Below are 27951 nucleotides of genomic sequence, written 5' to 3' on the forward strand. Positions count from 1 at the left end.
CGAGGTGAACGACTGTCGAGATATGTGTAAATTGTCATATTTTGGTAAAAAAATACAAATAAAATGTATGTATCTGGGTAGAATTTCTTGTAGTTTTTATGATTGAACGCACACAAACATGCACTATTTTGTAGTCTCGGCTGGCCGCCTAAACAGACGTTTTGTCGGCCTCTGACGTCACATAGCTCAAAGAAGGGAAATCCAGTGTTCAATCGATACACATAGATTTGTTTATGGAATCAGAAAATGATCAAGAATAAGATTACATCTTTTTGGATCGATTCATCACATTTTATTTTTAAATACAATTTTCTGACTTTTAATGGCCAAACTCAAAAAATAATTTGCAAGCTTTAATCCTGAAATGCAATCCTGTTGTCCGGATTTTGTCGAAAGTTACTTTTACAGAATTTTAATCAAATGAATCCAAATATGAGGGTGTGACAGTGCCACCAAAACTTGTACAAAATGCCAGATATTACGTCATCAAAGAAACGTATCCTCCAGTAGTCCAGTAGTTTTCTCTGAATGGCTCTACACATACATACACACAGACCCACAGACCCACAGACACGTACTACGTAGGCCCTACACCACAACCCTAGTCACGATTCCCCATCTAAGTTAAAACATTTAGTCAAAACTTTACAATATGTTAAAAAATATATATATATATATATATATATATTTCGTGTGGTCGTTATAGACAAAGTGGTGGACAAGCTTTCATTGGACAGGTTTGATTGCACGATCGGACTAAAGATTCAAACACACCGATTGGCTTCAAGGGAGCCCGGGTAGCTCAGGTTGTGGACTTGTGATCCTAGGGTCGCGGGTTCGAATCTCGGCCGGGGCCCAGATATGTCATAATGATATACTACAACAACAAAAGTTCATGGAAAGATAGAAACGCTTACTTGCGTTGCAACTTTCAAAACATTTAAGAGTAATTCGCAGTCGGCTGCAGGTCGAACATCATGGAAAATTACATATGAAAATCCGGACGAGGAAGTAAACTTTACCAAAACATTATTGCGAGAAATGTCGCGACAAAACTGCCGGTTGTTGTTATTTTTCTACCTCAAATGCACTCGACATCTGCATGAGTAGGAATAGCATAGAACACAAAATACGCATGCTAACTTAACAAGACAACATGTTCTAGGTAGATAATGTTTGACTTTCTTCTCTCATGTAAAAGTTGTATATCATCTATATTGTTGTATCATAACAGAATTCAGACGTTCAAACGATTTCTGAAACAGACGTGTGCTGCCTGCTACATATATCATTAAACAAATCAAGCCAGTGATGTTGAGAAGAAAAAATATCGACAACCAACTATACCACAACGACAACAATCGATAATTTTGCGCACAAAACAAAACAAACTTTCGGGAAATAGAAGTCAAGTAAGCTGATCAACTGAAAGAAGAATGAATCTGAATACACATATTTTTTCTTCTTTACCCCTGTCTCCACCCCCTGACCTTGGTTCGGCGCGTCGTTAACAGATACTATGATTTGACACGATCGTTACCTCACAGACGACACGACTCGCCGCGTCTACCTCTCCCTGTGTGCTTCTGTAGCGGCATGTATAGGATGAAAAATATTAATTAATTTATTTTTGTTGTTGAGCAACGGTTTTTACGAACACATAGTGTTAAATAAAACCTTGAAAGAAAAATGATTGTTGTGTATGCATGAACCGCGCACAAGTTCTATCACGCCTCTTCTGAGCGGCTCCCGTTCCACCAAGGGCAACATTTTTTTCTGCCAACGATTTATTGCATGAAGAAATCAAGTTGACACCTTCTTCGAGCTTCGTGGTCCGCCAGTAAAGTAGCGCACATACTAAATACATTCATCCATTGGCCCAAATGGTCATGTGATAAACCCAACGCTCCGCCCACTCCACTCAAAACACTTGACCGCCGCGTCAATGAAATCTTCGCTGGTGTTTATTGGATGGTCTGTTTTGTTACAGGCCGAACGCTGCCCGTCTTACAGAAGGCTCATAAGACCGCGTAAAAGCCATACCACGTTGAAATCAGCGGTTCTCTTCTAAAAGCGTGATTGACATTGTCAGTTAGTCAAGCAAACGAATGCACGCGTTCACGCATGCACACACATTAATATACGTTTGTTCTGCGAATTGTTTGCTTGTTTCTCTATGATTTGTTAATGCGTGCGCGTGTTTGTATGTGTGTTTATCACCAGTCGACATAATTACTGAAATACTCAATTCTTTGGACGCAACAGCACTCTGCACTTTCAAGCATGTACTACATGTACTGTTTTTGTACATGGGGTTAACACACGTTGTTTTGCATAGAAATCTTAATTCGTTAAGCGGGGAATACTTTAAAAAACAAAACCCACATGTTTTAACGATTCACGTAATGTTGCTTAGCTAACACAACAATTCGCCAAGAAAAATGTACTTAGCATACCCATTCCTAAAACGAGTATAAAGGATCTTAGTTGGAAAAAAAAGGGAAGTTTTGTTTTTGTTTTTTAAGTAAGTCGCCCAAGCGCTCTATCAACTTGGCTAAAAACAAATCTTTGAAAAAAAACACAACTAACTACACACACACACACACACACACACACACACACACACACACACACACACACACACACACACATGAAAAAATAAAAGAAAAGAGAAACACACACAAATGTGACATGATATAACTGAGTTTGCTGAAAACTGACGAAAAAGTACAAGACCGGAAAATCGCAAATGCTTACGCATAAACTTTTACAATTTCTTAGAAGCGTTCCGAACAGACACAATCACACACTCACATGCAACTTGGAAAAGCACTTCACTGGACAGTTCGGGTTGCAATTTTGGTTATTGTAATTATGTAACCACACACGTACCATCTGAACATCAGTGTCTAAGTGTTCAGTTATTCACACGGGTTTCATCTGCTTGGGTAATGGATTACAACTAAATAGCACTGAAAAAATTAATTTAAAGAATCAAGAATCAAACGCAAAAGAGATTATCGCCAGAAGGTGAAATCCTGTTTGTATGAAAAGAAATAATCGGCAACGGTAACGGAGCATTTTACAGTTAGTTATTTCAGATGTTTCCAAATTACATCACTGCGAATGTCTCTTGGGCTTCGAAAGGTGGATGTCGCCGGGGAAAAATCACTAAAACGGCTTATTTATTTCTTTATTTGTAAATGAAGTCCTTCCAATACGTATCAATGATTTGGATCACCACCTCAGGTTTGCCTAGGAAGGCGTAATCAATATTTTCAATTTTACGCCGGCAATAAATGTTTACTTTGCGCGTAAAACATATATTAAGAGCGTACAATTCATCAACAGTAATTAAAACAAACAGAAAATCAACAAACTAACTTACAAACAAGCAAAGGGACACGAGAAGAAAAACAAGTCGCGTAAGGCGAAAATACAATATTTAGTCAAGTAGCTGTCGAACTCACAGAATGAAACTGAACGCAATGCAACGCAGCAAGACCGTATACTCGTAGCATCGTCAGTCCACCGCTCACGGCAAAGGCAGTGAAATTGACAAGAAGAGCGGGGTAGTAGTTGCGCTAAGAAGGATAGCACGCTTTTCTGTACCTCTCTTTGTTTTAACTTTCTGAGCGTGTTTTTAATCCAAACATATCATATCTATATGTTTTTGGAATCAGGAACCGACAAAGAATAAGGTGAAAGTGTTTTTACATTGATTTGGACAACTTAATTTTGATAATAATTTGTATATATTTAATTTTCAGAGCTTTTTTTTAATCCAAATATAACATATTTATATGTTTTTGGAATCAGAAAGTGATGGAGAATAAGATGAACGTAAATGTGGATCGTTTTATAAATTTTTATTTTTTTTTACAATTTTCAGATTTTTAATGACCAAAGTCATCAATTAATTTTTAAGCCACCAAGCTGAAATGCAATACCGAAGTCCGGGCTTTGTCAAAAATTACTTGACCAAAATTTCAACCAATTTGGTTGAAAAATGAGAGCGTGACAGTGCCGCCTCAACTTTCACGAAAAGCCGGATATGACGTCATAAAAGACATTTATCAAAAAAATGGAAAAAAAGGTCTGGGGATTTCCTACCCAGGAACTCTCATGTCAAATTTCATAAAGATCGGTCCAGTAGTTTAGTCTGAATCGCTCTACACACACACACACAGACACACACACACACGCACACACGCACGCACGCACATACACCACGACCCTCGTCTCGATTCCCCCTCTACGTTAAAACATTTAGTCAAAACTTGACTAAATGTAAAAAACAGAGACAGAAATAGGGGAGGGGAGCATATGGGGAGGTGGAGAGAGGCATTACAAAAACTTTCCTGTTGACGAAAGCAAAATGACGCGAAATGAACCCAATGATGGTTTTTTTCAAAAGTAATGTAGTAAGCTTACAAAAGTGTTCTTTTTTGGTTTGTTTTATGTGTTTTCCTTTTAACAGCCAACTGTCGCCCAATTAGGGACTGCTCTACATTATGCAAATGAATATGAATAGTTAATGGTTGAAAAGTGTGAAAAAGAGAGAGAAACAAAGAGAGAAACAGACTGGTAGAGAGAAGATGGAGAGAGGGAGGGAGGGATTCAAAGAACTGTTGCCGAAAGCAAGGCATCTCGAGATAATGGCCTATAACCTGTTCAGGTAAGTATGTTAAAAGCAATTAACCGCTGAACTCATCCTCTCTAAAGAGTACACTTCACACCAATCGCTGAAGTTTTCAAGGGGTCATAGAGTACACACATTGGACAATAGAGAGGCCGTAAAAGGGTCGCGTTGCCATTGGTCAACCTGACCACGTGATCAGCCTCGGCACAAAGCTACGTCCGTGGTCATGGAAACCCTTTCTAGTTCAGTCCTGGCTCGGAACAGTTTTTTGTGGGGTTTTTTTCCGAACGATGTAGGCGTCTCCCAGGAATTGTTTTGGTTGGCGTGCGGAGCGGAGAGTTACAAATTACTTTAAAAGAAAACACTTTGGTTACTTCTCAGAGTGTTATGTATGGTCCGACTGAGGTGCCAGTAGCGGACGTTTTAAATGGAAACAAATTGAAACAACTTTTACAGCCCGGACTTCGGTATTGCATTTCAGCTTTGTGGCTTAAAAATTAATTAATGACTTTGGTCATTAAAAATCTGAAAATTGTAAAAAAAAATAAGCCTATTTTTTTTTATAAAACGATTCAAATTTACGTTCATCTGATTCTTCATCATTTTCTGATTAAAAAAACATATAAATATGTTATATTTGGATTAAAAACAAGCTCTGAAAATTAAAATTACAAAAATTATGATCAAAATTAAATTTTCGAAATCAATTTAAAAACACTTTCATCTTATTCCTTGTCGGTTCCTGATTCCAAAAACATATAGATATGATATGTTTGGATTAAAAACACGCTCAGAAAGTTAAAACGAAGAGAGGTACAGAAAAGCGTGCTATCCTTCTCAGCGCAACTACTACCCCGCTCTTCTTGTCAATTTCAGTGCCTTTGCCATGAGCGGTGGACTGACGATGCTACGAGTATACGGTCTTGCTGAAAAATTGCATAGCGTTCAGTTTCATTCTGTGAGTTCGACAGCTTGACTAAATGTTGTATTTTCGCCTTACGCGACTTGTTTAAAATCAAGAGTCAAACTGACACAAAGATTTTCACCTTCCATTTCTCTGTAATGGAGGCACGCAGAGGCACGACGTAGAGAGAGCGTCAGATAACCGCGACGTAGGTTTGGGGAGTCGGGTCGGGCACTAAGAGTACAGTTTATTTTTACAGAACTGTACATTAATTATCGCAACAGGTTTAAACAGTTCGCTTTACATTTGATTCTGTCTCTCTCTGTCTGTGTCTGTCTGTGTCTGTCTGTCTGTCTGTCTGTCTGTCTGTCTGTCTGTCTGTCTCTCTGTCTGTCTCTCTGTCTGTCTGTCTGTCTGTCTCTCTCTCTGTCTGTCTGTCTGTCTCTCTCTCTCTCTCTCTCTCTCTCTCTCTCTCTCTCTCTCTCTCTCTCTCTCTCTCTCTATCTCTCTTTTTTTTGTCGTTGGAATTTGAATTTAAACATATCTTTGAACATAAAACATAATTGTCAGAACGATTTCGAGTGAACAGACTTCGGCGTGTACGAACACAGATAACCCTGTGGGCTGCTGTCACATTTTAGGTTTCTATACAATGAGAAAATAACAAAGTGTTGTTGACTTTTCATGCAAGGAGGTCGATCTTTGCAATTTTGCATATTATGTTTGTTCTCGTATGTTAGCTTAAGACGGGAAAGTCAGACGCAAGCGAAGGGAAATTACCAGATCACGCTCACAAGTGTGTACTAAAAGTCACATCAAATCCAATCTTCGGCCACTGTGAGGCCACTAAATGAGAAACAGATGACAGGCACTCCGCCACTTCTGCTGAAGGACATAGCAGGTACTTGGCTACACTTCACTGCGCCACATGAGTGATTCCATTTTCCGTTCGGCAATCAGTCTGTCTCACGCACAAATTGTCAAGGGTAATTTTAAACTGAGTCTAATTTTGTCAGACACTGGGCAAGTTTTAATACCGGACCTTCAACATTGACGATTGGGGTCTAAAAAACACATTCCTTCCTTATAAACGATTCAGAGAAAATACCCCCCCCCCCCCCCCCACTCTATACCCCCACCCCCTTGCATTTTGAAATCTCCTAACATTATCTGAAATTGAAGCTGGCGTTAGAAAGCATGACTGAAACCCCACCGCTGTTAATCTCCTTCTCGATAAAAGAAGATATACACGTATTGTACGGCCGTTTTCTCAAGGCTGTCCAAATGAAGTGCTATCTGAATTTAACTCTTAAAAAAAAAAAAGACTAATACGGGGTTTTTTTTTTTTTTTTTTTTAATAAGCCACGCCCCGGACTGCGCGCGCAACACATGCAGACGACGCATATATGTGTAGTAAGTTTGTCGGAACTTTGGCGGAGTAATTTGATAGAGTTTTTAGATTGTGTCAACGACTGTAGACGTGATGTAACTTACAGATAAATTATATCTGAGCTTAAAAAAGTGTTTATTTTCAATAAAAATCGGTTCGGGTAGCGATGTGATGTTAATCTAGCAAATCAACAGGGCTACTTCCTAATGGACCGAAGTTCTGTGGGACTGAAGAATCATCAACCGATGTGAACTGCTATTTGTTTAGGTGGTTCAGTCTTTCCCCATCGGCAGCCCTGTAAGCTTACATTTACTGAAAAAATCCTGTTTCATTTTTCTCTTTGAGTAAGAATATTTGTCCGCAGCTTACGGACTAACCCGTTCGATAGTATTACTTGGGTATAAACTTCCTTCCCAGATTGTCTCTGTCTCATCGCAAAATTACACAAACATTTTTCAATTTACAATATTTTACTTTGTCATTTTTTTCCCTGTTCGACGACTCTTCCGACTATGTGAGTGTGTATGCGTATGTTGAATCCGATTACGCTTGTCCGCTAAACTGAAACGTGATCGAAATGACATTCGATCGATATTGACACTAACTAGTTTAAAAAAAAAATGTATTCACACGCATACGCACACGTGCACTTTTGCAGTCCCATGCACTGACCGCTGGTTCTACCTTGTGCGCTTGTCCGGAGTTTTTCTTTGTTTCTTTTTTAATTTGAGGTAATCGATAATAGCGTGGCATGAAATACAATTTTGCGAAAACCCGGTGAAAACATATCGCTCCAATGAATGCTGTCCATCATGTGCGAGGTCGGGAAAAGTGTTACACGTATCGCATGAAAACAAAGAGTGTACAGATAAAACTGAAAAGGAATTAAAGCGGAGAAGTCGGCAACTCAGTCAAACCACCTCTAATAAAGTGACAAATAGTACTAAACTATCGACTACTAAGATTCATTTGATTTTGTAACCAAGAATTTAGTTTTTGTTTTTGACGGCGCCATCAATTTAAAAGAAATGCATCTTTTCTGGTTCACATTTAAATTAAAAAAAAATTAAAAAACCTACCTTTCTTGTTTTTTGATTCACATTTAGATAGTCAGCATTATATCATTTACATTTAACGTATACTGCATCCCGGTATCAGCATGCTTATTATACAATAAAATAAAAACAGCGCTAGCATACCATGAACATAATTAATTTCCTTGTAAATCTGTTTTGCTTCTTTCTTTATTTATTTATTTGTGTGGGGTGTTTTTTTGCGTGTTTATTTTGGGGAGAGTGTTTTATTGTTCCTCAAAAGCACTTTGGTCAATATCCCTTTAACTTTGAACTACCGTTCAGTTTGAGGACAGAATGCAATTCTTTTATTTTTGGACAACAACACTGTTGGGGTTGATGTACAAAATTGATGGTTGACTGATCAAAAGATCAAAATATTGTGTGCGATATCTGTTCCTTTAAACCTTTCGTTTAACCAGCAGGTGACATATGGCATGGCACGGCCCCCGTTTGACCACCCAGGCTCTCCCTCGCCCACTTTGTCCCCGCAAGTTTTTTTGCTACCTTTTCTATATGCACTGTCAATAACATTTTTTGAGGCGAATTTGTCGTTTGCTTGCAAAAAAAAAAGATAGTTAATTATCAGATCAGCTTTGTAAAGGAGATACTAAAAACCGCACATAATTATTCAAAAAAAGTCTGATGCGTGGCGACAACTGCCGCTCCGACTGAAGGGCTATTTACTGAAAAGGAAGGTGGGGGGGGGGGGGGGTCCTGGGGAGAGGTGGAGGGGTGGTGGGCAAAATGAGACAGAGCCGATACGATTACGATGTGGAGGGGGGGGGGGGGGGCAGCAAATGTTCGCATGCACATGGTGGTCAGTAACTTTAGTAACACAAATCGACGTTTGATTTTAATCCCACACAGATGTGTTAATTTTTCTTTTGTTATTTTCTTTTTTCTGTCAAAATGTATAAATGAAAAACGTGACAGGCTGGATAAAATTTATCTGAGTGAAACGTTATTTCTTTCAGGGTCCGCATTGGTTTCTAAAAAAACAATAGTGTTTAATTTTAACTTGATTTCATTTACATGAATTCAAATCAGAAACGAAGAAAATATCATAACCCCGCAATATAACAGTGTCACAGAATCGTGAAACAATTCCGTGAAAACATTCTCTCAATGCTGACAATGTCTTGGTGCGTGGTTCTCACATGTGGTGTCCAGTTGTCCATCTTAGCTAATTTAAATTCCGCGTGTGATGTTTTAAGTGGGCCTATTGGGACGAAGCTGAGTAGATTCGGGATGCGAAAATCAGCAGATTATACGATTTTATGATCCGCGGCAGAGACTATCAAGTGCTCTTGCGTATACAAGAACCAGTCGGTCGGATCGAGTCCAGGTGTGATTTTCGCGTTCTACTTACAGTCGTTTTATCTCAGCTGATAACTCCTTGCCAAATGGTGGCAAAAACGCTCAATGGAAAGTGACATCGCATGCGTTGGGAAGACCGTGGGAAAATATTGAGACCTCAGAATAGGGTCCTACGATTGACCAAAGCAAAAATAATACGACAACACATCATAGTGTGTGTGTGTTTCTGCACGCGGTCTGTTTCTCATAAGACACGCAATAAGCACACCCTGGTCGTAAGGGAAAATAGCCTAACATGGACAACTGCCTGATATGGACCACCTCCTGTTCTGACAAACTAACGGTGCTATAGGTCTCAAAACAATTTCATTCTTTGGATAACTTGCATATATATGCGATATAAACATTTGTAACCACACAATAAGCTAAGCTTATATTAAATGTGGTTATAAATATGTACATCTAGATAGGAATTATTATTTCACGTTATGTCAAGGTCAGAGAATCGCTTATCCCCTTGTTATAAATGTAAGACAGACAAGATACAATTTTTACCAAAAAAAGAGGAAAAGATACAGCAAAAGAATCAGAGGATGTGACAGAGGACGGGAAGAGAGTTAATTTTATTTTTCAGCAAGCAAGGGGGGGGGGGGGGGGGGTCAGAGAGACGATTACTGTTACAGACTTGCCAATTCAATGTTCCTGCAGCAGCAATAATTTCATCCAAAATGTTGTCCAAACTAATTAAGCTTAGATTACTCATAATTTATGAATACAAAGAAAAACCTTCAAGAAAGATTCACTCAAACTTGATTAAATCCCCAGATGAAGCATCCGTCGCGTCGCACATATGGAAACATGCGTTCTTTGATATTACTGTTGCGATCGGTTTTGACGCTGCCGCCACCTCGCCGCAACTATCGTGCTGCCATCGCGTCGCGATATGGAAACACAGCTTAAGACTATGCATATAATACTGCTGGTTTTCTCTTCATTCTTCTCAAAATGTCGGTCTCTGTCTGTCTGTCCCTGTTTGTGTGTCTCTCTATCTCTATCTCGCACTAATTCTGTCGGTCGGTCCGTCTCTCTGTCTGTCTCTCTGTATTTCTAGCTCTGTCTCTCTTTTTGTCTTTTTCTTACTCTCTCAGTTTATTAAAACAAAACAAAAACAAGAAGGGCAAAGCCCATACGACTCACATGCTTGACCTTGACCTTTACATGACCTTGACCTTCAGGGTCAAGGTCAAATAACTAAACCTAGTAATGACATCATACACTAAGAACTGCTTTAGACATTTTTCCTACCAAAATACAATGTGACCTTGACCCAAGGGGAAGGTCATCCAAGGTCATGCAACACAAAGCTGTTCATTCAAGACATAGGAAGTACAATGGTGCTTATTGGCTCTTTCTACCATGAGATATGGTCACTTTTAGTGGTTCACTACCTTATTTTGGTCACATTTCATAAGGGTCAAAGTGACCTTGACCTTGATCATATGTGACCAAATGTGTCTCATGATGAAAGCATAACATGTGCCCCACATAATTTTTAAGTTTGAAACAGTTATCTTCCATAGTTCAGGGTCAAGGTCACTTCAAAATATGTATACAATCCAACTTTGAAGAGCTCCTGTGACCTTGACCTTGAAGCAAGGTAAACCAAACTGGTATCAAAAGATGGGGCTTACTTTGCTCTATATATCATATATAGGTGAGGTATTCAATCTCAAAAACTTCAGAGAAAATGGGGAAAATGTGAACAATAGCTGTTTTTTAGGCAACATTTATGGCCCCTGCGACCTTGACCTTGAAGCAAGGTCAAGATGCTATGTATGTTTTTTGGGGCCTTGTCATCATACACCATCTTGCCAAATTTGGTACTGATAGACTGAATAGTGTCCAAGAAATATCCAACGTTAAAGTTTTCCGGACGGCCGGACGTCCGGACGGACGGACGGACGGACGACTCGGGTGAGTACATAGACTCACTTTTGCTTCGCATGTGAGTCAACAAGTCGCGTAAGGCGAAAATACAACATTTAGTCAAGTAGCTGTCGAACTCACAGAATGAAACTGAACGCAATGCAACGCAGCAAGACCGTATACTCGTAGCATCGCCAGCCACCGCTCACGGCAAAGGCAGTGAAATTGACAAGAAGAGCGGGGTAGTAGTTGCGCTGAGAAGGATAGCACGCTTTTCTGTACCTCTATTCGTTTTAACTTTGTGAGCGTGTTTTTAATCCAAACATATCATATCTATACGTTTTTGGAATCAAGAACCGATAAGGAATAAGATGAAAGTGTTTTTAAATTGATTTGGAAAATTTAATTTTGATACTAATTTTTATATTTTTAATTTTCAGAGCTTGTTTTTAATCCAAATATAACATATTGATATGTTTTTGGAATCAGCAAATAATGGAGAATAAGATGAACGTAAATGTGGATCGTTTTATAATTTGTTTTTGTTTTTTTTACATTTTTCTGATTTTTAATGACCAAAGTCATTAATTAATTTTTAATTTAATTAAGCCACCAAGCTGAAATGTAATACCGAAGTCCGGGCTTTGTCGAACATTACTTGACCAAAATTTCAACCAATTTGATTGAAAAATGAAGGTGTGACAGTGCAGCCTCAACTTTCACGAAAAACCGGATATGACGTCATCAAAGACATTTATCAAAAAAATGAAAAAAACGTTCGGGGATATCATACCCAGGAACTCTCCTGTCAAATTTCACAAAGATCGGTACAGTAGTTTAGTCTGAATCACTCTACACACACACACAGACACACACACACACACACACACACACACATTCCTGCCTGTCTGCCTGTTCTTCTCTCTCTCTTAGGTTACTTTCACGGATTATGCAAAAAAGAAATATGCACGGCTGCTTCACACTTTTCTTGTTTTCTCTCTATTCTCAACCTTTGGTGTCTGTCTGCGTGTCTGTGTGTCTGTCTGTCTGTTTGTTTGTTTGTCTGTCTGTCTGTCTCTCTCTCTCCCCTTCTCTCTCCCCATCTCTCTCTCGCCATCTCTCTCTCTTTTTCGCTCTCTTCATCTCTCTCTCTCTCTCTCTCTCTCTCTCTCCCCTTCTCTCTCTCCCCATCTCTCTCTCGCCATCTCTCTCTCTTTTTCGCTCTCTTCATCTCTCTCTCTCTCTCTTACAGTCAGCATAATGTATTACAAATGATGGTTTATTCCTGGCAAATTTCGACCAAATGATTATCGAAGATGGTTATGCAAATAAGATGCAACAACGGAAAACAGACGAAATTAAACAGAGACCCCAAGCCCGTGACAGACAGACAGACAGACAGACAGACAGACACAGAGACTGAGACAGAGACAGACAGACTAGACAAGCCGACAAACAAAAAAACAACATGAAAAGACACATGTAGGTGACGATGCTGATCCCAATACCGATGCCGATGTCGATGATGATGATGATGATGATGATGATGATGATGATGATGATGATGATGATGATGATATATCTCTTTATTTCCCTCTCTTGGAGAGTTTGCTGCGTGATAGCCTCTAACCCTATTCATTGTATAACAACGTTAAATCATCATCGTCATCTCTCTCTCCCGTTCTCTCTCTCGCCCCCCCCCTCTCTCTCTCTCTCTCTCTCTCTTACACACTTTCTCTTTCCTACTCTCTCTCTGTTTTGTTCTCCTTTCTCTGTCAGATTTGTTTTAAACAAACACGTAGGAAAGAAATCTGCAGAGCTGTTGCAATTGTGTCTTTTATCTCTATCTCTTTCTATGATTTTTTTTCCCGGTTTTTGACTGTGTGCCTATCTGTCTGTCTTCCTCTCTCTCGCAGGTTACTGTCTGTCCGTATGTCTGTCCGTCTGTTTGTCCGTCTCTCTCACTCTGTCTCTGTCTTTCTTTCTTATTTAATTACCCCAACTCTCACTCTCTCTCTCTCTCTCTCTCTACAATTACAAATACAATTTTTGTATTAAACATGCCCCTCTCCTCTTTATTGGTATAATGTACACAAACCCTTTTCGAATGAAGGGACTTACAAACCAACCACTACATGTATTTAGATGTGTGATGATCTTGGCAATGTCTTGCTTGTTTGATTGATTTTCTTTCAAATGCAATGTATGGATTAGAGCATGATGTTGAGAAAGTGCAAGCTGCACTATACCACTTAATTCACATCAATCAACTCGCAATTTACCTCAATGTAATGCATTTTGTGTACATATGTATAATGTGTTTTCACTTTAGTTATCTGTTAAAATGTAGAATTTTAGTTATCTATTTTCTAATTTGTATCTTGTATTTTTTATTTCATTTTTTTAGTTAGTCCCTCTTTAGGGCGAGGGCTGGATGTAAAAAAGCAGACCACTGCTTAATCTACTACCCTCGTTAAATAAAGAATTGTCATTGTCATTGTCATTGTCTCTCTCTCTCTCTCTTTCTCTCTCTCTCTCTCTCTCTCTCTCTCTCTCTCTCTCTCTCTCTCTCTCTCTCTCTCTCTCTCTCTCTATCTGTCCCTCCGGCAGCACACATTTTTCGCTCCAGCAATTTACTTGAACAAGTGAAGAAAATGCCTGTCGTTGGACTACCAACTGCTGTGGAAGCTACCTTGACAGGCCTGCCAGCTGACCACTATGTCAAGTACTGGAAAGTCACCGGAGAATGAGAAGGAGCCACAGTCACACTTCAACTGCTCAGCACAGAGAACCAACAGGCCGCCATTTGCCGAGCTAGTCAACGCAACGTAAACAAAACCCCTTCGCAGCTCAGACGTGACAGACAATGATCCCAACAATTTAACAGCAAAGAGGTATGCGTTTCTTCTGTTGATACAGCTGATCGATCATCTGCGAAATCATGCCAGCACAACATCAGGCATAATTCACACAAACACGTACGACAAAGTTCCCGACGTTAGGCACAAACAGAAAATGAGACTACACGCCGGCGAACGCATTGACAGCGAGGCAAGCTGTGTTGTGAACATTGAAGCACGTGAATCACGGAGCCACATTCCATCCAAGCTGACGGAACCTGCCTTGCAGCAATCCGTTGACTCCACATGCGTGGCCACTGACAGTGACAAGGACAGATATTTTACGTCAGAGAGTGATACAGAGGAACCAGTGGAAAAGCAGTTGACTAAAGCTGAAAAGGATGCTTTGGAAAGGGAGTACAGTCTAGGGGAAGTAAAAGCACTTGCTTTAGAAATTACTACGAACCCCAGAACACGAAAGAAAGTGATTAGAATGGTGTACAATGCTTCATCCAAACAGCTGCTTGCAAAATCAGATGACTTCATGTTCACCTACGATTGTACCAAAGCTGAAACATTGTACTGGACGTTATTCAGGGACAAAGCAGACATGAGTTATGATGAATCAGAACGACTGGCATTTATTGAGGAGCCTGCGGATGTGCGACGAACACTGTACCTTATTGAGATAAATCATATCGCCAAGGATTTGCATGCACTGGTTACACTTCTCAGAGCCTACCTTCAGACTTGAACTTTGATCGCTGTTGTATTATATCACATTTACGTATCATTACATGCTGCTTCTCTTGCAAAACTCGTAAAGCACTACTACTATATTTTGCAGCTGATACTGGTAAAACGTTAATACTCTATGATTGTATTAAAACATTATTGTACATAATGCACTGGAAACATTTTCAAACATAATGTGGTTAACTTCTATTTCACCTCAATGAGTGAGGGCGGGATGAAAAAAAAAAGTAGTTTAGCATTTCCTATTCTGTTACAGTGTTAAGATAAAGATCAATTCAATTCAATTTAATTCAATTCAATTCAATACAATCATCTCTCCCTCATTCTCGTTCTCATAAATAGGACTCAAACCATACCGGCACGGTGGCCTAGTGGTAAGGCGTCCGCCCCGTGATCGGGAGGTCGTGGGTTCGAAACCCGGCCGGGTCATACCTAAGACTTTAAAATTGGCAATCTAGTGGCTGCTCCGCCTGGCGTCTGGCATTATGGGGTTAGTGCTAGGACTGGTTGGTCCGGTGTCAGAATAATGTGACTGGGTAAGACATGAAGCCTGTGCTGCGACTTCTGTCTTGTGTGTGGCGCACGTTATATGTCAAAGCAGCACCGCCCTGATATGGCCCTTCGTGGTCGGCTGGGCGTGAAGCAAACAAACAAACAAACAAGCACATTTCACTGCTGTACAGCATACATCGTCCCCAAATACCTGTGTCTGTGTGTCACCGACTTAGTTGCTCTGCAGAGTGTGTGTGTGTGTGTGTGTAATACTGCCTTGCTGCAGAGTTTGTGTTATACCGCTTTGCTCTGCTGAGTGTGTTTGTGTTAATTACGGTCTGTCTGTCTGTATATTCTTTTGTCTGTCCGTCTGTCACTCAAGGGTAAGGGGGTGTCCTTAACCTCTCCTTTGTTGTCTCGGTCTGTCTCTCTGTCTCTGTCTATCTGTCTATGTCGCTCTTTCTGACTCTCTCCCTCTCAGCGGAGATCAAAGCCAATGAAAAACACACATCTCTGAAGCAGTTTTAGCTTGTGCCTCCAAATGACTGCTGTACAACAACCAGACCCCATCTGACTGCTGTTTGGGAAACAGTCCCCAATTCACTGCTGTACACCATTTACGTATCATTACATGCTGTTTCTCTTTCGAAACTTGTAAAGCACTACTTCTATTTTGCAGCTGATACTGGTAAAATGTTAATACACTATGATTGTATTGAAACATTATTGTACATAAAGCACTGGAACATTTTCAAACATAATGTGGTTAACTTCTATTTCAACTCAATGGGCGAGGGCGGGATGGAAAAAAAACATTTTAGCATTTCTTGTTCTGTTACAGTGTTAAGAGAAAGATAAATTCAATTCAATTTAATTCAATTCAATTTAATACAACTCTCTCTCCCTCATTCTCATTCTCATAAATCAGACTCAAACCATCCGTTGTCAGGGTCGTGAATGCTAGCTACTGACTGGATTGGAAATACTCTTATGTCGCCTAGCGCCATATGTAACTGATGAAACCATTCATAGCACAGCGCAGAGCTATCGGTTTTTGGACGTCCCCATTTCACTGCTATACAGCAAACATCGTCCCCAAATAACTGTGTCTGTGTGTCACCGACTTAGTTGCTCTGCAGAGTCTGTGTAATACTGCCTTGCTCTGCTGAGTTTGTGTGTTATACCGCTTTGCTCTGCTGAGTGTGTGTGTTTGTGTTAATTACGGTCTGTCTGTATATTCTTTTGTCTGTCCGTCTGTCACTCAAGGGTAAACCGGCACGATTAGCTTAGTGGTAAGGCGTCCGCCCCGTGATCGGGAGGTCGTGGGTTTGAACCTCGGCCGGTGTCACGATTTCATCTTTCGCCTGTGTACATATTTCCCCCTCGATATTTACTCGAGACCGAAATGTTGTTTCCTGGTAAAATTAAGAAGAGAAATTATTTATGGACGAAAAGCATGTCAGTTTCTTGCATGTGAAAAAAATTGGTTGTGAAATTAAATAGATTTCACTCCCAAAATCGAATTCTTCGAAAACGTGTACCGAGTGGTTACGTCCCTTGAGTAAGAAGGGAAACATTTTAGGATGAATCAAATTTCTAAGTTAAATAAAATAATTGGTTGGACAAATTTGGCCCCATGAATGTAAGGTACACAAGGTCGCTCATCAGTACTATCGAAGGGTGTTTTTTTTGTTCAGTGTAGAGTTTATACTAGATCAACGAGGCCGAAAATCGAAATATCAACACGGCGAAAGATGAAAACGTCACACCGGGTCATACCTAAGACTTTAAAATTGGAAATCTAGTGGCTGATCCACATCCCATTTTGGTGCAATCCCATTTTGCCGCCGTCCCATTTTTTTCCCTATCCCATTTTCGCGACATTTCACAAGCCAAGCGTCATTTTATAAAATTTATAATTTTGGATGATTAATGAGATGAGGATGATTATAATGATGATGCTATGGATTTCCAATTTGGATTGAGACTACGTGACAGGGCATTTTACTAACATGTCATAACAATAGCGCGACATCCCATTTTGACACCATATCCCATTTGGCCGCCATGCCGTTTCACCGTATTCCATTTATCCCCCATCCCATTGTCGCGACATTTCACAAGCCAAGCGTCATTTTACTACCGTGTCATAACAATAGCACGTCATCCCATTTTGACACCATCCCATTTGGCCGCCATCACATTTTTTATTTATTCTTCTTGCCAAGCCTCACTATACTACTATACTGCGTTATTCAACTAGGAAGACATTCCGTTTAGGCCAAATTCCATTTTTGCCACAATCCAAAATGTCGCGAAATAGGGATGGCGGCGAAATGGGATGACGGCAAAACGGCATGGCGACAAAATGGAATGTGGCGCTAGTGGTTTGACACGGTGGTAAAATGACACATGGCCTATGAAATGTCGCAAAAATGGGATGGGGGCAAAATGGGATAACGGCGAAACGGGATTGCGCCAAAATGGGAAGTGGAGCTAATGGTACATGACATGGTGGTAAAATGACACTTGGCCTGTAAAATGTCGCAAAAATGGGATGGGGGCGAAATGGGCTAACGGCCAAACGGGATTGCGCCAAAATAGGATGTGGGGCTATTGGTACATGATATGGTGGTAAAATGACACTAGGCGTGAGAAATGTCGCCAAAATGGGATGGGGGCGAATTGGGATAACGGCGAAACAGGACTAATAGATCCCTTGACTTGGGGTAGTGCGACTCTGTCACTGCTAGCTTTCCACTCGGAGGAAGCGACCGGAATTTCCCAACGATGGGACATCCTAGTAATTAATTTTTTTTTTTTAATTCCTAAAATTAACAGAGTCGCGCTACCCCAAAAGTCAAGGAATTTCGTGTTTGTCCCTTGACTTTGGAGATGACAAGAAAATATCGGGCGCAAAAACGTGATTTGTAAAATTTTTCACAACATATGTCGCCTAGCGCCATGTATGTGATGAAACCATTCATATAGCTCTGCGGGAGCTCTGCACTTTTGGACGTCCCCATTTCACTGCTGTACAGCAAACATCGTCCCCAAATACCTGTTTGTTTCTAAAAAATCACGCTGGAGGTTGCATTTTATGTAATAACCTCCTGAAATGAGTTTTGACACTTTAGAATGGCATGTAAAATGACACATGGCCTATGAAATGTCGCAAAAATGGGATGGGGGCAAAATGGGATAACGGCCAAACGGGATTGCGCCAAAATGGGACGTGGAGCTAATGGTACATGACATGGTGGTAAAATGACACTTGGCCTGTAAAATGTCGCAAAAATGGGATGGGGGCGAAATGGGCTAACGGCCAAACGGGATTGCGCCAAAATGGGACGTGGAGCTAATGGTACATGACATGGTGGTAAAATGACACTTGGCCTGTAAAATGTCGCCAAAATGGGATGGGGCGAAATGGGTTAACGGCGAAACGGGATTGCGCCAAAATGGGAAGTGGAGCTAATGGTACATGATATGGTGGTAAAATGACACTTGGCCTGAGAAATGTCGCCAAAATGGGATGGGGGCGAATTGGGATAACGGCGAAACAGGACTAATAGATCCCTTGACTTGGGGTAGTGCGACTCTGTCACTGCTAGCTTTCCACTCGGAGGAAGCGACCGGAATTTCCCAACGATGGGGCATCCTAGTAATGAATTTTTTTTTTTTTTATTAATTCTTAAAATTAACAGAGTCGCGCTACCCCAAAAGTCAAGGAATTTCGTGTTTGTCCCTTGACTTTGGAGATGACAAGAAAATATCGGGCGCAAAAACGTGATTTGTAAAATTTTTCACAACATATGTCGCCTAGCGCCATGTATGTGATGAAACCATTCATATAGCTCTGCGGGAGCTCTGCACTTTTGGACGTCCCCATTTCACTGCTGTACAGCAAACATCGTCCCCAAATACCTGTTTGTTTCTAAAAAATCACGCTGGAGGTTGCATTTTATGTAATAACCTCCTGGAATGAGTTTTGACACTTTAGAATGGCATGTAAAATGACACATAACCTATGAAATGTCGCAAAAATGGGATGGGGGCAAAATGGGATAACGGCCAAACGGGATTGCGTCAAAATGGGATGTGGAGCTAATGGTACATGACATGGTGGTAAAATGACACTTGGCCTGTAAAATGTCGCAAAAATGGGATGGGGGCGAAATGGGCTAACGGCGAAACGGGATTGCGCCAAAATGGGATGTGGAGCTAATGGTACATGATATGGTGGTAAAATGACACTTGGCCTGAGAAATGTCGCCAAAATGGGATGGGGGCGAATTGGGATAACGGCGAAACAGGACTAATAGATCCCTTGACTTGGGGTAGTGCGACTCTGTCACTGCTAGCTTTCCACTCGGAGGAAGCGACCGGAATTTCCCAACGATGGGACATCCTAGTAATGAATTTTTATGTCGCCTAGCGCCATGTATGTGATGAAACCATTCATATAGCTCTGCGGGAGCTCTGCACTTTTGGACGTCCCCATTTCACTGCTGTACAGCAAACATCGTCCCCAAATACCTGTTTGTTTCTAAAAAATCACGCTGGAGGTTGCATTTTATGTAATAACCTCCTGAAATGAGTTTTGACACTTTAGAATGGCATTTAACGCTCATTGAAGTTTTAACAAACTTTCTAACACCTAAAACATTCATAGCACCGATAACGTAATTCTAGCTCTGCACTTTGTGTACACATACGTCCCCATTTCACTGCTGTACAGCAAACATCGTCCCCAAATGTCTGTTTTTCTAAAAATCACGCTGGAGGTTGCATTTTATGTAATAACCTCCTGAAATGAGTTTTCACACTTTAAAATGGCATTTAACGCTCATTGAAGTTTTAAGAAACTTTCTAACACTTAAAACAAAAGAGACCCCAAATGCCTGTGTTTTGAGCAAGATGGCATTTTGATACACAGCCGACCCCAAATGACTGTAAAACCACCTATGTGTGTGTGTGTGTGTGTGTGTGTGTGTGTGTGTGCGTGTATGCTGATAAAAATTGCTACGATCAACGATCACGTCAGTGTAATATCATGTATTGTATATACTTTTGATTTGATTACGTGAAATGCTGCTTTTGTACATTTTCCTTTTTTTACCATTGTAAAAACCAACTCACTGGTTATACAAAAACAATCCATCTCTCTGTATCCTGTAGCTGTCCCTAAATTTGGTCATTTGCTTGTCTTTTGTTTTATCTGAATAACCTTACTAGTCTTTGCGCACACATCTGGTTATTTTTTTCGCTTTTTACATTTAGTCAAGTTTTGACTATTTACGTTTTAACATAGACGGCCAGGGCGAATCGAGATGAGGGTAGTGGTGTGTGTGTGTGTGTGTGTGTGTGTGTGTGTGTGTGTGTGTTTGTGTCTGTGTGTGTATGTGTGTGTGTGTGTGTGCGTGTGTGTATGTGTGTGTGTGTGTGTGTGTGTGTGTGTGTAAAGTCATTCCGAGAAAACTACGTGACCGATCTTCATGATATTTCACATGAGAGTTCCTGAGTATAATATCCCCAGACGTTTTTGTCATTTATTAGATCAATGTCTTTGATGACGTCATATCCGGCTTTTTGTGAAAGTTGAGGCAGCACTGTCACGTACGCTCTCATTTTTCAACCAAATCGGTTGAAAGTTTGGTCAAGTAATTTTCGACAAAGCCCGGAATTTGGTATTGCATTTCAGATTGGAGGTTTAAAAATTAATTAATGAGTTCGCTCATTAAAGTTGCCATTAAAATCGATGTTCCGCAAACACATTTAAAAGTCCCTGTCTTCTCCTTAAGGCGTAAGGGTCACCCAGAATTTGGAAAAAAATCGTTTTTCAGATATACTAAATTATGATGTTGCCAAAAGCTAGAAAAATATCTCTATTTTCATGTGCAGTTTACATTTTGTCTCTAGCATACATAGTTTTCTTGCAATAAGTGCTCAAAGTAGGTTGGTGGGAATTAAAAATCACTGGCCGAAATATCTAAAATAACAACAATCCTATTTGCGCTGAGCTGCTGGAAAATAATAAGCCTAACCTGTCTCTCTGGTTTACAACAACCGTACAACGACTGCTCCCTACAGTTGACGGCAAGCTGGCGGCTTTCGTGCATTGAAAGTGAATTTCGCAGCGAATTATCGAGCCTACTGTGAAAAGAGTCAACTTTTTGAGAAAATCATCATGTTTTATGTGATGAAAGTTCGCGCGAAATCACAGAGCAGCTACACTGTCTGCATGATCAACTTTTTTAAATATTCACCTATTCCATTGAAACTTTGCACATCAAATGTTCACTGGACTGGCTATAGTTTGTTCTAAAATGAAGCTGATAATCAGAAAAATAGAATTTTTTTGATTGTGTGATATATCATAATAATATATAGAATTATAGTATTCTTTGCTAATGCTACTAAAAGCAAAATTTCCAACAAAACAGAAAGCTTTTAGAACATACTGTAGGTAATGATGCTTTCAATATGAGTGCCAATTTATTTTTCAATTGGACACATTGTTACGGATGAAATTTCAGGTATGTGTGTGTGTATAGAAAATATGCGTGCTCTACTCTGTTTACTATCTAACTGTTCTTCACACACAACACTCAGACAAAGCACAAAGACTAAACACTCTCAATGCCCTTTGCCCTCGTTCCTGTAATAAATCATCACAACAATAATACAAACATGTTATTTCTCTTGCATTCTACAGATCACGTTCATTCATAGATAAGAAGAAGAATATCTTAACACACGTCGGAGACCAACTGTCTCACATTAGATGAATGTTCCTGATCCACACAATTCTGCTAGTGTTTACAGTTCCTGTTTACTACAGTGTCATGTTACGCACATCACTTGTCGCGTAATACTTAAATTGACGTCGTCTACGTCTCACACACAATCTTCTCGCTGATTATGGTTCTTCGGTGGCAGTTCACACATTCAGTGACTCCACAATTAAGTTTCTTCGGTGGCAGTTCACACTTTCAGTGACTCCACAATTAAGTTTCTTCGGTGGCAGTTCACACTTTCAGTGACTCCACAATTATGTTTCTTCGGTGGCAGTTCACACGTACTGTAACTCCACAACTTAACGGGTACATACCCGGGATACATACCACCCACGCAATACCGCTCGTGGTGGCTATGGGGTGCGGCTCCACCCAGTTCCCAGTACTCCTGCGTCGTTACAACCTTGCGCTCATCAAACATCAATTCGTAGCGCCAAGGAGGGGATGCCCATCTCTCTCTCTCTCTCCCGCTGTCCAGTGGTTCCACCCATCACTCTGACCGGGGTGCTGCATAAAAAGTTTAGGCTACCATAAGTCTCAATTCTTAGCTAAACTTTTCTACGAAATAATACTGCTATTCTTTTCCAATACTGTTCAACTATCCGTCCACTAACTTATGCGGATATATTATTTACACCAGCTCATTTACAAGTAACTTCATTACCGAAAGAACATTCGACCTTCCTTTTCAAAATGGCTGACACAGCGGCGCACGCTTTTCCAGCCCAATTTACAACATGACTCTTCCAGTCATTTTCACCCGTCAATATTACTGAGCAAAATACAATTGAATAAATACCTGTATCTTTACAGCCCAGAACCACTCATGGTTCGTCCGCACACAAGTCTCTCGGGGTTAGACCTCAGTGTTCGCGGTGAGCAGCATTCTCGCCCCACGCGGAAACATCAACACGTCTGTCTCGTCTGACTGTCAAGAACGCTCTGTCTTCACACGCCACGAAGCTACCCTATTTCTCTCCCCTTGGCTACAGCAGCCAATGAAGATACGCCTTACAAAACTAGGCCACGCGGTCAAGTAGTGATACTACAAGTATGGCAAGCCAATCTGTACAACATTTGTTTATACCATCCAATACTAAATTATGTACAATCCATTTGTCACACACATACTTTTTCCCCAAGAGTGCATTAAAAAAAGCTAAAATTAGCATTTTTGCAGGTTTATTTTGCCCATTTTTTTACGAACTAAATAATTTTTTCAGTTGTTCTACTTAATTTAGGCATTCAAACTTGATATTTTCTGAAAATATAATGATTTTTGAAGAAAACTACCAAATATCAAACCAATTCATTGATTACAAGTGACTGAATAAAAAAATAACAGTTTTGATCCGACAATCTGGGTGACCCTTACGCCTTAATTAAAAAATATATAGATATGTCATGTTAAATCTAAAAATATGCTCAGAATGAAAATGAAATAGGTTCAGGAAGTATTACGGGCGCGTGGTTCGCGGCGGCGAGCGTGACCCGTCTTCGGTATGGTTAGCCGAGACTATCTGAATGTAGTCTCGGCGATGATTGGTTTGTAGTGCTGATCTTGACTACATGTTTTTAAATCGCTTCCCGCGACTTGTTCTTTTTGTTCTGCTTCTACATTTGGATGATATTGTTGTGTTAAAACTTAAAGGTGGTCGTCTACATTTTTGCTTTTTTTCAATAATCTTATGGTTGAATTTCGCTAAAAAGTTATGTCAGATGATGAATGAACCCTGGGGAGAAAAGTTATAGAAAAAAAATATGTACAAAAAGGTTTTATTTTTCGGGAATGTTAGATCTACTAACACTCCCAATGTTTTGTTTTCTGTTTGCTGAGACCATTTGCTTTGCCTAAAAATTTCGACCAATCAAATCAAGTTATCAGCGGCGCATGCGCAAAGAGTCATTTACGGTTCAAAGATGTCTGCTATCTTGCGCTTGACAGACGCAGTGAGTAAAAAGCGAACTTCCGATCGATCAAGGCAGCATAGGCCTGAAAGTGTAAATTTGGTGAAACCAAAAACAAGCCTGGGATGTTGCGAAGTTGGAAGTAGGCGCCAAATCCGACCGGCAAGTACAAAAAAAATGCTCATTGAAAGTTACGTCGGGGGTGTATAAGCACGACAAATAGCGTGGGGAATTATGCTTAGACCCAAAGAAAATGGTTACAGAAAGTGTTTTTGTTGCAACACATTTAGATAGCCTGTCTCAACATTCACCAAGAATTTTACCGTTGGCAGCACAGGAGCTTGTATCCAATCGCCGGTCGATACAAGCTCCTGTGGTTGGCAGCCTCTGCATAACTTTTTTATGAAGGTTTGATTACGTCACATATAAAACCCCTTGTTTTCCTCAATGACGTTGTAAAATTCCACTCTGCAGCGCTTCATTTTAAAGTTCTTAGCCTACCGTCATCTATAATGCACAATTCATTAAAGCCGGTGGACGGACAAGGGTCAAGAGTATGAGCAGACTAAAAAACGGTATCCATGTCCCACCCCCGTGTCATCACAGTAACACGTAAAAGACCTTGGTCATTCTGCCAATTGTGTAGTTAGATTATTACACCTTAATATGCGCACATCTCGGTGGCGCCACTCTTGTTGCTCCAAGCTTTCATTGGGAGGAAGCGACCCGAATTTCCAAGCAATTGGATAATAAAATAATGAACATGAAATAAACAAGACGTTGTTCACGTACGGATAATAAAAGAAAGGCATTTTTTAATACGACTATACCTCGTCCACAGCATGCGAGTGTACACTAAGATCACTAGTCTAGTGATCTACAACCTGAGCTACCGACCCCCCCCCCCCCCCCTCGACAACACCGTTATCCACACACCCATCGTGCGCGCGAAAGCCAGAGACTAACGCCAATTTTCAGAGCAGTGAGAGTCCACTAGACTTACTTTAAAGGGAGGGTCAGTCTAATGAATCATCATGAACCACTGACTAGGGAGGGACGTAACTTGTCCGCTCCTGACATTCAGTTTGCGTTAGGCCTGTGCTTTTGCTTTATTTTTTTATGATGAATCCTTAATTCCTGAACCGAATCATTCAGCAGAGCCTCTTTGTAAACCGCCATAAAACATATAGTACCGTAATGTGCAATGCTGCAAGCGTAAAATTGACTTTTGAGAGGTTCCCTGAAATGCGACAACTCAGCTAAGATTTCATGTCGACGAATGATGAACACAGTACGTGAAAAGAGCAAACACATTGCTTGAAACTGTTTTGTTGCATTATGAAGCCTTGTTTGCAGCCACTTAAAAGGCATTTATACGACAAGAATGTATTGCATACTTGATAAAAGAACTTACCAGCGAACTTTCGTCAAGGAAGCGGCTGCTCGCCGCTAGGAATTCTGGGTGATTGAGCACTTTGAAAACTTCCGGTTTACATTATGTTCCAAATAAGGATATCCTACTATGCTAAATTACTACAATGAATTTTCAAACGGCTACCCTGGCTCCGTCCTCTCTGATCGGAGGGGGGTGTGGTTTTTTTTTAAGTGTTAGTGTCTAGACTCAGAATGTTAGCTGTCAAATGTCAAGTTCTGTGAGAAAATGTAGACGAGGACCTATAAATTGATTTACTTAAAAAAAAATTAAAACATTCTCACTAAAACCTTGTATGAACCCAGGACATATGCAAGACGTTCGGGTCTTACCGGGCTGTGGACAAGCTGAGTGTGGGAGTGGATGAGAAGGAGTGTTTCGGGCTGCTGGGGCAGAACGGGGCGGGCAAGTCCACCACATTCAAGATGCTGACGGGCGAAGTCTTCATAACCAAGGGTGAAGCCTTCGTCAACGGCTACAGCGTCAACAGTCAGCTCCGCCTGGTTTGTGTGTGTGTGTGTGTGTGTGTGTGTGTGTGTGTGTGTGTGTGTGTGTGTGTGTGTGTGTGTGTGTGTATGTGTGCGTGTGTGTGTGTGCGCACACTTGTGTGTGTGTGTGTGTGTGTGTGTGTGTGTTGTGAGTGTGCGTGTGTAACGGCCAGTGATATTGTTATTTTGTCAGACAATAATTTGTAACAGTATATTATAGGACAATCTCCCGATGCGACCTCGTCAAGTTTTGGGGTCACAGGGGGTCATATTCGATTCATAGATAATAACCTAACATTGACGTTATTTCAGGCATTTTTGAAGCTAGAGCTTTGAAACGTTGAACACTTTGGTTTTGATCATTTGCCGATGACACGTGACGACTTAACTCCACAAGATTGAGCAATCTTGGGATCACACGCAAACATACACCTCACTCACTAACGCACACCCAAGAAAGTTTACAAGTGGAGACAGACATCACTATGTATAAAAAGACTAAAGGAACCACATGTAACTTATAAGCTTTATATAATAAACACAAATTTATGCACGAAACATCCACACATTTAACGTGTACACTCTACAAATACTACGAAAATTGACAACACATGAATTCACATGAAATTATCCTGGAACTCCAGTCCTAAGCACCCCCCCTATGGTTAAATAGCCTGTTAGTATACGGCGCTCAATAAGGTCGCATCACCAAATTACACGAACACAGACACATGCTTTAACCACGACAGAGTACTTAGCTTTTCGGGATACACAACGCCCACCAAGGCCTCACATGTCCTTCCCTCCTCAGAAGGCCGCAGCTTCCTGATTCTGACCCCCTAGAAAGGTCCCCGACTGCCTAAGCACGTCGAACCCAGCTCCAGTCCTTCGGAGCTGTTCCCCAGATTCCTAGGCATGTAGAGCTGACCAGACTCCTTCCTCATGCTGTCTTCTGGTGGTCCTGCGTACACTCTGGGTGGAATCTACTGGTCGGAGTAACCCACGCCGCTCTTCTTGCGTTGCTGTGAGCCGTAGTCGCCTCCTGACAGCGTCCCATCTGTCCAGATCTCAACGCTTTCACGTGAACATACGTCCCTCCTCCGTTCTCTCTCCGGCCAACTGCATGTAAATAAAACAGCACGTTAATACTGAACAACACCATCCCTAGCTACCTGGCGTGTATCGATGGTTGTGTTAGTGCTCATCGGTAATGCAACCTCTTTGCGCATAATACCGATGGACATCAAGATCGAATATTACACCAGGCAACCATATATGGAAAAGGATAATTATTTAATGCATTAGCTATAAAACGGGGCTTTACAATAATATTTATAGTTCGCTTCAACCTATAAACTTATTGTCTTTATCATGACCATATACGCCATGTGATATGTTACAAATAACTGGACAACGTACACTAAATGTTAGATTGTGGTATCCAACTTTACATTACATTACATGACCACGATTGCATGTCGCAACACCCATATCCCTGCACAGGTATAATACATCCCCGCATATTATTACACACTATAATATGAAGATATAACACAACATGCTCAATACTATAAGTATACTAAAGTTGTCGGGATGTCGGCCGCCATCTTGAATAATATGTGATTTTTCCATGTGAACGAATATTTAATAATTATATGCAAATAATTACACACATATTATTCCACTGTACGTACACTATATATCACTTCCAGACATGCGTTAATATATATCCCGAGGCACTCTATACGAATATGTTGTAATGGACCGGTCGATGTCATCCTTATCTTTCCCGTGCACATTCCCACGGATATAACATGTCTCACATTCACCGTGTCCCACAATATTACAACTATACCAAACGTAAACACAAACAAAACAAACATTAGACAACGACATCTACCCAGCCACAGCAATACGAAAACAATAATTCACCCGCCAAGTCAATAACACAAGCTCAACTTACAACCGCCGGGTGATGCG

At 40.6% G+C, this 27951-nt stretch overlaps 1 protein-coding gene across 1 annotated transcript in view; it reads left to right on the plus strand.

The window, feature by feature from the left end:
* LOC138970137 (phospholipid-transporting ATPase ABCA3-like) overlaps nt 1–27951 on the plus strand; it is a 184847-nt gene that overhangs the window by 97412 nt on the left and 59484 nt on the right. Inside the window, exon 7 of the mRNA XM_070342619.1 lies at nt 25789–25986. Coding sequence (XP_070198720.1) covers nt 25789–25986 — 198 coding nt within the window. The remainder of the gene's footprint in view (nt 1–25788; nt 25987–27951) is intronic.

The sequence above is a fragment of the Littorina saxatilis genome, linkage group LG7 (genome assembly GCF_037325665.1).
Source record: "Littorina saxatilis isolate snail1 linkage group LG7, US_GU_Lsax_2.0, whole genome shotgun sequence".
Classification (NCBI taxonomy): domain Eukaryota; kingdom Metazoa; phylum Mollusca; class Gastropoda; order Littorinimorpha; family Littorinidae; genus Littorina; species Littorina saxatilis.